General features: G+C 36.3%; 1 protein-coding gene across 2 annotated transcripts in view; it reads right to left on the bottom strand.

Annotated features, from left to right (window-relative positions):
• Positions 1-12497, bottom strand: part of thoc2 (THO complex 2) — a 106157-nt gene that overhangs the window by 50898 nt on the left and 42762 nt on the right. For both annotated transcript variants that reach the window (XM_052020987.1, XM_052020988.1), the window contains 7 exons: positions 11343-11538; positions 10900-10941; positions 8842-8972; positions 8649-8750; positions 4579-4663; positions 1835-1928; positions 350-430 (listed from right to left, as the gene is read on the bottom strand). In XM_052020987.1, coding sequence (XP_051876947.1) covers positions 350-430; positions 1835-1928; positions 4579-4663; positions 8649-8750; positions 8842-8972; positions 10900-10941; positions 11343-11538 — 731 coding nt within the window. The remainder of the gene's footprint in view (positions 1-349; positions 431-1834; positions 1929-4578; positions 4664-8648; positions 8751-8841; positions 8973-10899; positions 10942-11342; positions 11539-12497) is intronic.

Raw genomic sequence — 12497 nt, 5'->3', positions numbered from 1 at the left:
CACCTAGAGCATTACTTCACTGCCTTTAACATTTAATATTTTTTCCTTCCCATTTATTTCCATGCAGTTCACAGCATAATAAAAACCTCCACATATCAATAGTGTCATTTTAATTAGACCTCAAGTTACACTCATATGTTTATACTAATTTTGCCAATATATGGCCATTCATCAAACTGTTTTCTTCTCTCTTTGGCACACAAATACAACATACTTATTGCATTTTAAACAAACAATTAATCAAGTTTATGGAGTTTTAGACTGACAAGGTATCATTTGAAGCTTTCGGAAACTGCACATTTCAAAAAGTAACATTGTAGCTGCAAAACAAAATAAAAATCCAACTGACTCTGCAACCAGGTTGAGATAGTGGTGTCATCATGCTTCATCCTCTCTTTCTCCGGATTGGCTAGGGCTTCAATAATGCAATCTTTTCACAGGTTAAATGAAAACTGTAAACTTGAAATGAAGCAGTAACTTATCAAGTCTGATAACCGTATACAAATCTAAATCTGTCAACTAACAATTCCTCTTCTTTGAACCCAAAGCACATATTCCAACTTAAAATACCCCAGAATCATATTTTTCATGCACACTACCCGCCCCCATTTAGTTACAGCTGCCCTATTTCCGATTTAAATATAGTTTAATTGGACATGGACAACATAAAGTGCCAATTTCAGTATGTACAAAAAATATTCATATTTAACTGCATTGGTATTGGTTTATCATTCACTTGTACCGAGGTACAGTGAAAAACTTGCCTTGCATACCATTTGTACAGATCAATTCATTAGAAATAGAAGTCAAAGTCAGAAAACTGAGTTGTCAAACAAGTTTTAATTCATCCATCCAAACAGTACCCCAAATATAAACATGTAATGGCATTTGCCAAATCTACTGGGTCTTCTCTTATAATTGTCAAATTGTTGCTCTGTTATTCTTCCTCCATATTTAAGGCTTTTTATTTTTAAACATCCTCGATTTTCTGATCATCAAATATCTCCAACTAGTTACATTTCATTATATGACAGTTTTTCATGAAGCCCCAAGTTATTGCAAAATAACTTAATTATCATTATTACAAAACCAAACTTTTCCCTTTGTTTTGCCTATCCCAGTGAATTTCATCAAGTAAAATCAGCAAAAGTGAAATGTCAAAGCACAATGTTGGAACAATAAAGTTTCCTGTAATGTGCTTGGCAGAGCTGGTGCAATTTTAATTCACTGTTCTGTTCAGGTTAAAAACTGCACACCTAATTTATATGCTGTTATGCACAGGAATGACTCCAATAATTTACATAACCAGCAAAGTCAGTCAGGTGAGATTCTTTTTTTTACACACAAGTGACTTCACCAAGAAGAATAAACTCATTCTTCTTGCCACTGCTTCTTTTGAAAGTAAAATTATGGGGTTGGGTTGATGGTGTTAAGTTTTGAACGCAGAGTTGATAAATTTTAATGTTGTATTTGCCTATGTTTAACTAAGCAAAACAGATGGATGTGTTGTGGAGAATAGAAATTGGAAACATCCAGATATACAAAGCACAAAAATAATAAATCCATTGAATCTTGCTCAACTAAAACATACTTATGAGATGCAGCAATGAAGACATTTAAGTACAGTATATGCAAGAAAAAATAACACAGAATTCCTATCAATTTCAGTTACCAAGGTGAAACTCCTATTAAAAGGGGCAAAAATAAAAATTTGTGAATTCAATTTCTGAAACAGAATTTCAGTCTTACTTTTATTGACAAATCAACTTAATACATAAACCTCCAATTTATCACTGACAGCTAATCATTATTTTCAGCTGCTTATAAAGGATACAAGCCAAGACATCATAGTTCAAGGAAGTGAGGTATTTCAAAGAATCCACAACAGGAGTAATTAGGTTGTCATACTTCTGAATCTGTGATAAAATCTATAAAGAAAAAAATATGAATAAAAGATTTTCATTTACGAGAACAGAGAATGTTACCTATGACAATAAGAGGACCTATTTTAATTCACTGTTCTGAATAAGAATAATAAGAGGATTTTTTTTTGTTAAATTACACATTTAGGCTATTAGCAAACCAAGATTCTTCAGCACACGAAATCCTTGCCTTATTAAATAAATAGCTGCACTACAGCTGAGTTAATGTACAAGTACTATGGAAGAAAACAAATTGTGGATTTGCAAATATGCACTTGAAAGGTCAACGCAGTACCTTACACAAAGGAAAAAGGATTTCTTTACTAGTTTTCACATACTCAGTAAAATCTAAAGCTGATTTTGAGGATATGAAGAAATAAATTTAACTAACTTTCATATCTTTACTAAAACCAGTATCCGGAAAGACAACTGGATGTTTCTAAAGACGGTCACTGTTGGAATAAAGGTAAATACAGCAACCAAATTACAACAAAGGAAGCCCCAAAAATGGAAAATAAACAAATAATCCACCTTTGGGGATACTAGTTAAGAATGGTGGATCGTTGCTATAGACAATAGAAGAATCCTTGCGCTCCTTCTTCAATTGTGTCACTGCGTTCTTTTTGAATGGCCAGATAAATTTAACTTTGCCCAAAACAGACAGCTTCTCTCAGTGCAGTATTTTCACAGTACTTCAATAAACCATCATAGCTTAACTCCCGCAAGTGGATTGAAAATCATATTTAGATTCAAATGTGAAAATACTATTTCCTAATCAAATGCTGAAACTTAAAAGTGAAGAAAATTTACATTTTGTTTTACAAATACACAAATCTCATTGTTCATCTAATTAATTTCTGATAGCCAAGTTTAGAAAAGTATATTGTAATTGAATAAGATTCAAAAGGAATCAATAAATAATTTAAAACCTTATGATTGCCTTTCTTCAAGTTAAATGAGTGGATTAAAAGCATGAGGTATGTGAAATGGTAACAATGAATCAATCTGAGACACTAATTAGCTTTTTTCACCTGGTGTGTTTAAAACTAAAATCTGAAATACTTCAGATATGTGAACTCCATGCATTCTTCTTGGGCAGTCCCTCAGGATTGAGGATAATTTGCTTCCACTTCAGTTTCGTAGGTTTGCGGAAGCAAGTGAGGCCAATTTTAGAACCAAAGATGGGCAGGTGCTGGCTATGGCGAGAGGCGAGTGGGTAATTTGTGAGGTGGTGTGCTGTGCTCTGCTCCTGATGCAGAGCCTGAATACTAATCCCAATGCTCCCACTTTGAGTTTCATGGCCAGAAAACTCAATGGAGTCAGTGGGTAAATTGCATTTATTCAAGGAGGCTTTGAAACTTTCCCTCTCCCTGCCTGATAATTTCTTCCCATGAAATCCCAGAAAAAGATGGAGATTTCTTAAGTCTGGTGTCACTATGTGAACAGCGCGATCTTCCCACTGTAGCCAGTTGAGTGCAACTACATCCTCAATAATGGGGGTCTTGGCCTCGAGGAAGACAATGATACTGGCTCACTTTCAGTGAACTTGGGGGATTTTGCAGAGGCAGTATTGGTGTTTCTCCCCCATTGTTTTGGCGGGTCTGCAATAGGTTGTCCAGATTTTTGAAGCATAGCGGAAGGCAAGGATTGCTGTTGGCTGGTACACCATTAGTTTAGTGCCAGGTCTGAAGTCTTCAAATACCCTTTTTATTCAACTGATCTAAGACTGTACGAGCACATTGAAAGCACATTTCATCATTAATATCTGACTTTGCCAAGAGTTGGCTCCTGATAATATGGGAAGTGGTTTACATTTTCCAGGGTCATGCAATAAATGTCTTTTTTCAGATAGCAATGTGGTACAGCAAGGACAGGTTGGTAGAGTATCTTAGCCTTGTGGATAGTCAATTGAAAACCCATCCTCCAGCACACTTCAGTGAAAGTGTCAACAAAGGCTTGAAGCTCAGATTGATTGTGTGCAATGCGAGCATTGCCTGAATACTGCAACTTAACTAAACAGGTTTTGTTTTTTTTTCTGGAGTGCAGTTGTTGAAGGTTTAACAGCTTCTCATACTTTTTTGCCAATGAACAAACCTCACTCTTCATTTAATTTCTGACAGCATCCAAAGTTTAGAAAAGCATATGGGAATTGAGTGAGAATAAAAAAAAATGAATGAATAATTTAAAAGCCTCTTGCTTGCCTAAACATAAAATTTGTTTTTTTGAAAATATCAGGTGTCCAAAGTGCAAATCAGTGAACCCAATGCAACAATGATCAGCTCTTACTTGGGGTGTTTAAAACTAAATTCCAAAATATCTTAGTTGTCAGTGAAGATTAAGTAACTGGTCACAAATCATATGGTCAAGTGAAAAAAACATAACCGTTAAGGAATAAAACCTACGTCAAATCATTGAACTATCTTAGATCAAATACTTGAGGGATAAATCTCATTCCATAATGGCTGAACTTTCCAGATCGGCTGAGAGAGGGTTCTTTTGTCCACACTGGTGAGGCCAAGTTCAGATTTAGGCCCCAGTGGAAATTAATGTTATTCTGAATTAGAACACATTAGATTGCCCAATAACAAACATTATATTTTAATTTCCAGCTGGACACAATCTCTACTAGTATTAAGTTATTGAAGATTATACATACATAATCAAAAAGGATCGTTGGGTTACTGTGACTCAACTTGCCAATTTGTCTTCCAGAAGGCTTCACATTTTCCTTAGTTAGGCGTCTGGAAAAGGGAACAATGAGAAATTTCAAAATGTATGTACAAGTTGAATATCAACAATTAATATAAATTTTAAGTCCATCCATCAGAAAAACCATTGTGCACTACAGACCTAATGACTTGAAAAAAAAAGGGATACACATTAACAAAGAAATTACTCTTTCATAATTCATGAGACAACAGCTGTCAAACTAACTTGCAGGCATCAAACAGTGATACATTGTCAATGAATACAATTAAACAAAGAAACCAACACCAAAAGAAAGCAAACTCGACAGTATTTATCCTGAGGTGTTAGACATGATGTTTCACAATACCACGATATATATTAAAAAAAATAATTTTTATTGTTTAAAAAGGTTTCCTTCTCATATAGTGTTTCAGCTTTGGTAATTTTCCTACTTCTAGACATGGAGTTCTAAAATCTTGCACTTACCCTAAGGCTTTTGGTGGTGTCTAGGGTGGTGAAATGCTACAGCTCTTAAAAACAAGCCGTTAGATCTCTACCAAAAATATAATAACTACCTATGAATGTGTTGACCTTTCAAAAGGATTACAGTACAGCAAAGGAAAGTGACACTACAAGGTACTGTTGCTGAAATTATCAAGCATACACCCTTCTTACAAAAATGGTTCCCAAGAGAAATTAAAGCTGGGTTTGATTTCAAAGACTTTCACCCTGATAATGCAACCTACTCTCCAGGCTGTAATAAAAACAGAAAATATTGCAATCGCTCAGCAAATGAAGTAGCATCTGTGGAAAAAGAAACACAGAGTCGATGGTTCAGGTCCAAAGCTCTTTGTTAAAACTGAGAAAAAGAGAAATACAGGCTGGAGCTCCAGACAAAAACTCAGGTTCCAAAAATACAACAGCAAATATTGGAGATGCTATCTGAAATAAAATCAGAAAAAAATCTTTAAATGCTTAACTGGTCAGCAAGCACATGTAGAGCAAGAAGCAGAGTTAATGTTTAATTTGATCATCTTTCATCAGAACAAAAAGAAGCTTTTTAGATGCAGAAGCAGGTTGGGGAATAGTTGGAGAAACTGGGAAGATGAGCAAAACAACAAAGGGAGCCTGTGACAGGCTGGAAAGTAGGAGAGATGAAATGACACAAGGTTTGATATGAAAGTTAACCAAGTCCTAAAAGAGGTGTCAATACAGAGTGATAGTCTTAAATTACCAAAGGAATTTGCAAGAAATATCATAGATCTTGTATTAAATTTCTGGAAATTCTCATGATATGAAATTGTTGAACTCAACCAGAGAGCTGTAATGTGCCTCATCAGAAGATGAGGTTCTTATCCTTAAAATTAAGTGTAAAGTTCAGGAGGCCAAGAATAGAGAGGTCAAATTGAGATGGAAAAGTTACAGGAAGCTCAGGATCATGCTTGCGGTTACCCAATCGAATTTGTGATAAAGTGGAAGGCAAGAGAATTTAAACAGCTCTGGTCTTATCCAGATTAGCAAGACTAGTTATTTAAAATTTACCTGCCTTCTATTTTATCATAAATCTTTCCTTCTGTTTTTCCTCCAATATTTCATATTACAATTTTTTGTAGTATTGGGGTGCCACTGACAAGGCAGGATCTACTGCAGTCCTTCCAGTAAATTATTCCTTCAATGCTTTGCATCTAGTAACAATGAAGGAATTGCACTTGATTTCCAAGTCAGGATGGCAAGTGACTTGAAGGTAATCCTGGAGATGGTGGTGTTCCTAATGCCTGGGCCTTGGGTAGTAGAGTTCATGGGTTCAGGAGGTGCTGTTGGAATAGCCTAGACAAGTAACTCCAGTGCATTTTTTGTGTGACACACATATTTGTGCACATTGCGGAGCAAATAATTTTACATGTTGGGTAGACCCTTTGCTAATGAAAGACTATATGAATTTAAATGAACAATGATTCCAACAACTCCTCCCAAACCCCTGACTACTCTCACCAAGCAGGACTAGGGCTTCAGGCACATATGAAAACCATTTAAGTTTTCTCCAAATAGCCAAATACTAAGTCAGAATGTAGTGCAGTTTATTATCATCACTGGATCTAAATCAGGAATTCCCTCTTCAATGGCATTATGGGTGTACCTATACCAGAAGAAATGTAAACCTTTAAGAAGATGGCTTGAAGTACAATTATGGATGGGCAATAAATGCATGGATCCAGAAAAATGAACTCAACAAGTTTTTGATTTCCCAGACAGGATTTATTATCAGATATACAATCTCCAAGATGAGTGGGACTTCATTTGGACTTCAACACCATGATACTACGGCACTGCTGGATGCCAAGCGATAAACTGCAGCCAAAACTTTTGCCTCTTCAGAAAATATCTCCAAAAATTGTGTGCTTTATAGAATACAGCATAATTCAATCTAATTCACCTTAATCGTGACAATTTTTAACATAGTTAAACTTGTTTCAGCACTACATTAAATTGTCGTCTTTTTCTTAAGTAGTCCCTCAGGATCAAGTATGAAATGCTTCAACTCCAACCTTGTGGATTCTGAGGTGGCTGACGAGGACAATATGGAAACTGCGGGCTTGATGACTGATGGGACAGGTGGGTGGGTAGTTTGCAAGGTGGTATGCTCCTTCTACCACTTTGCAGGCTCCTGTGTGCTTGATGCATTGCCTTGAGGTTTACATTATCATCCTGCATGCTCCTTCTACACTTTGAGTAGTCTAGGGCCAGACATTCCCAGGAGGCTGTAGGGATGCTGCATTTCTTCCAAGGAAGCTTTGAGGACTTTCTTGCATCTGTTCCTCTGTCTGTTTAGTTATCCCTTCCTATGACTAAGCTGATAGAAGAATATCAGGTTCAGGGGTCAGGCCTGCAAATGACATAGCCTGCCTAATGTAGCTGACTGAGTGTAAGTAAATAGTTGGGATGTTGGCCTGGGAGACAACACTGCTTCTGAATCTGTAGGATTTTATGGAAGCAGCCTTGGTGATATCTTCCCTGTGCCTTGAGATACCCTGCTGTACAATGCTCAGGTCGAGGAAGCATATGAAGGCTGGAATCTGGTCGGTCCAGTATTGCGTGCCCATATTGAGGTTTCGATCGGCAAAGATCCTCTTCTTCCATTGACCAAAAGCTTCTGCCACGAAGTGGGTCTAGAAATATAGGAAGCGGTACACATTTTCCAGGCTCTTGCTATGAGCCTTCATTGTTGATCGAGTGCAGCAGGGGAAGTTTGGCAGAGGACCTTAGTTTTGTGGATATTGTGTGCAAAGCCAATCCTCTCATATTAAATTGGAAAAACAAGCAAAACATCACAACTACCATCTGTCTACAAAGACCTTCAAATAATACAAATCATGCAACACTGTGTGCTTTTACAAATTCCAATGATTCTTTGAACATATTAATAAGCTTAAGTACAAAAGGAATACTATTAATTTTGGATTGAAGTCAATTTTACATAGGTAAATTCAGCAATCTTCTAACAGCAATATTCCACTATTAGCAATTAGTTCAATAACTGAGTTTATTGTGAAAGGTAACTTTTTTTAAAAAATCAGTAATCAGCCATTATTCATCAAAAGGTACCTAGGAATATCTCAGAAGGCTGATGAAGTCTCATGTGCTCTTAACTCACTGACCGTGGTACAGATAATCAACTAATAGTTCTTTCAAAGATTAACAGGACCAAAGAAACTTAAGATTTTCTTTTAAAAAATGGAGTCCTCTCAAACTTCAATCATGCAATAGAAAGCCTAAATATTTAAATCAGTTTGAATAATTTTGGCATATAGCAAAAAAGCAGTGTAGCTCATTCCCTATGTTCTGGTAATTAGCATGTCAAATAAAAATGCAGCTACTTGCAAGGCTTTGCAATAATTCATTGGCTTAAAAATAATGAAATTTCCAACAGGTTGAACTCATTCATTTTCCTCCTAATTAACACAGAATATAATCAGAAAATTCTGGACTGTGTTTTGCTCCAGCAAATTTATTATTTAATATAAAAATATGAAAACTTACTTCATAATGTACTTAGCTCTATCAATTGTCTGAGCTTTGACTTTAACCAGCAGAGGATGACTATTGTAGGTGTCATTTTTCCACTGTCCATACAAACGATACCTGTAAACAAGATGTTTAGGTATCAAGCAACCAGAACTTGAAGTGCATGGGAAGGAATAATTACATACAAACATTGCTCCAAGATATTCACCTATACTGGTAAGGAAATGTTTTCAACATTCCCCAAAGCTCTTCTGACATGCATGCATTGGAGTCCATTAGAGTAAGGGAAGGCAACAACACCTGGTCTGCAATACTGAGAAAACAGCTCACAAGGGACTCCTGGAGAGTTGAAGACAATGACAACGTTAAGTCTTGAAATTTAATTGTTAGATTGAGTTTATGCATTGCACATTTGAACATTTACACATCCCACATCCAACCTGCCAAACCACTATTTCAATAGTAAAGTTGCTAAGTTAAATATTTCAAGCAGCAATATTTTAACATGTGTTCAGAGATCCTTTGCAAAGTTAAATCTGAAATGTTTAATTTTGCAGGAATTAGATATATTAAAAATGGATTTCAAATTAACAGTCTGTTTCTTTTTACGAAATGATTAGCTGATGAGAAACAGTTGAATCCTCCAAGGCTGACATGAACTTACCATCATCTTATAAAAGCCTTGACAACTAAAATAACCAAAGAATTCGAAGTCAACATGTAAAAGATATTACATTGTGCAAACAGCACAGCAAATTATCACAAATTATGGATGGAAGAGAGGCATGTAAATGTCAGGATAAAAATTAAACTTTGATGATAACTTTGTCCTAGGCAACTTTCTATTATATTGTTTCTGATTCAAAACAATATATTAATACAACTATATTAATACATAACAATACACTTCAGTTTATAGGGAATATAAGTTATCAAGGAAAGTCATGCTCAAACTGCAGTTTAAGTGCTGTCATTTGTTAAGATTGAAACGACCAATTTGAACCTTGAAATTGCATTATGAAAATTAAAAAACAAATCCTTGGTAGAGTGACAGAAAATGTCTTCATCTGTGCGTTTGAGGCATTAATTTAAACAGGCCAGTGCCTATTTGAAAATAACAAAGCACAATTTCTTCCAAATATTGTTATTAGTTTGGTCTAACTCTAATGGTTTAATAGCATGAAATTGTTAAGCAGCTCTGAAAAAAAAATGCTTGTCATTTGTTTTACTAACTATATCTGAATTTCATTAAAACTGGAAGTATGATTAAACAGTAAATTTTTTTGTTTCACTTTATCTGCATCAACACTCCCAGTGCAGCAGTGAAGAAATGTTTCTCTGCCAAAAATGCTTTTGCTGGATGGGATATTAACTTGCCTTCTTGGGCAGATGCAGAATATCCCATCAGTTTGCCAATTAAAAAGCAAAACAATTGTAGATGCTGGAAATAGAAACAGAAAATGCTGGAGATACTCAGATTAGGTGACTTCCGTGGAGGAAGAAAAACACATCTGATAAAAGGTCTTTGAAATGAAACATTAACTCCACTTCTCTGTCCACAAATACTGCCAGACCTGCTGAGCAACTCAGCTGAATCTGCCAAGTATCACAAGCATTTCCTATTTTTATTACTGCTGAATTAATTTGTTATTGCACAAGCTAAACAATAAAATCAAATATAAACTGATTTCTTCCCGAGGATATTCTTTGGGCACTCAGCAGGCAGTATCCACAGAGATAAAGACACAACTGATAAATAGAGATCAAACCGAAACTTTGAAACTTTCTCTCACCAAAATATTATCTGACCTGCAGAGCTTTCTGTTTATGTTTCCTTCCAGAGAACTTGCCACTATGCTGCATTTCAACTGAAGATACCCACATTTTTCAATTTGGACTCTTCTTGTAAAGCCTCCCCCATCAGGAGGTTTGAGGAAAAACAACCAGCTTAAACAGAAAAGCTGGGTGCGTAGCTTGAAGGTTTGCTCAGATGTTTTGAGTGGAACTTGTTTTGGCCTGCTTGCCCATGACCTAATTATATTCTAAGAGATCCTGGTGGCTCACAGGGGCTTGCCAATCAAATCCAAGCAATCATCCAGCAATTTTTTTTCTTTCTGGATAAGCCAAAGGTTAACTCCAAGTCATCTGAGTATCTAAAGTACAAGTGTAGGTGGCCAGGTACATTAAGCAAAACCTAGACCAATATAATCCACACAGCAGAGGAATATATCCAGTAACCTCCTCTCCAATGCATATGGGAACTTACCGTTCGCTCCTTGTCATCCTGCTTACTTCCATCTGACGAATGCTGTAAATAAAAGTCAAGACGATAACTAAACCAGGACTCCAAAGAAAATGTTCTCTTCAGTCTCAATAGCAACTACAATTCAACCTTTGACAGGTTAAGTGTTGAATGCTAACAGTAGTAATAATTTCAAAAATTGATTTTGCATCAAGTTGGTCAAAAGAGTGCAGATGTCCATCCGGGGGAGGGGAGACAAGTGGGCAGATGTCTAGGGAGAGGGACGGGAGGGAGGAACACGAGAGCAGAACAGGCCAAAGATTTAAATAATCACAATAGGCTGAACTGGTCTGACGCAATCAAATTGACAAAACAGAAAAAAAGGTAGCTCTTTACATGTGCACAGCATTAGTGCTAATATGAATGCCCACTCAGAATTTGATGATAGAAAATCTGGTCACACAAACCTCTTTCATAAATGCCTTCCCTATGCGAACCACTTTAGCAAATAAGATAGGGTCGTGCCAAAGGTGAGGGCCAAGGTAGCAGAGCATGCTGAAGACTTCCTTTCTCAAGTCTTCAAATGTTTCTACTGGTTTTGGAGCCCTTTCATTCCGAAGTGAATGAATTACTGTTCCCTTGGCACCTTTTGGTACACCAACTCTGCAAATAAAATTTGAAGGATTTAGACAAATGTATGCCAAAATGATCACAAAGGTCAGAACAGATTAAAACTAATGACATTAATTAACAAAGTCTACAAGAAAGGAACACTTCTGAAATTCTGTAAATATCAGGCGCCTGCTGCTGTCAGTCAAACATTTGTGAACATATTCAGTGAATAACCATACTTAACTTAGTTTTGCTGAAAGAATTTTGGTTGAAGCAGGGTCCAGGAATTAGTTTCAAATGTGTATATATATATGCTTAAAATACCAAAATGAAAAAGACAAGGGAGGGAATAGAAGAATGGTGTTAATTTTTTCATTTATGTCATAAAGCACAAACGTGCGTTGGTGCCATAAACTTCTGCAATTCCAAGGAGATATCAGCTTCTAGATCTGCTGAGCACTTCTCTTATTTTCTATTTCATGAACCACCCAGAGTCAATTTACAACAGCATGGGCCATGCAGCCCAACCAGTACTTCCTGATGCTCTGTTGAGTCATATTTTCCTGCTGTATCCCTGTAGCCCTGCCAAGTACGAATCCAATTTTGTTTTGAAATCCGAAGACGTCTGCTTCCTTCACCCTCATAGGCATAAGTTACAAGTCATTACCATTCACTATATGAAAGTTTTTTTGCTCATATTCCCCTTTATTGCTTGCCCAAAACTTTTAAATCTGTGTCACTTAGTCTTTGCACTATCAGCTGATGTGAACAGCTTTTTGTCTACTGTACCTCAATATATTGTAATTAATATACCTATCCAACTTCCCTTGAGCTCCCTTCCAACCTCACTTTTTTGCTAAATTCCCTCATATCTGGAGCAAATCTGATAAATCACTGCATCAGTCAATATTCTTCACATCTTTCTTAAAGCGTTCTCAAAATTAGATTCAGTACTGGAATGCTGGCCAAACCAAATGCAAGGTTAATAAATTCACAAATTTGCACTCAAG

The sequence above is a fragment of the Pristis pectinata genome, chromosome 8, assembly GCF_009764475.1.
Source record: "Pristis pectinata isolate sPriPec2 chromosome 8, sPriPec2.1.pri, whole genome shotgun sequence".
Lineage (NCBI taxonomy): Eukaryota > Metazoa > Chordata > Chondrichthyes > Rhinopristiformes > Pristidae > Pristis > Pristis pectinata.
This window is presented reverse-complemented; position numbering and strand designations above follow the sequence as displayed.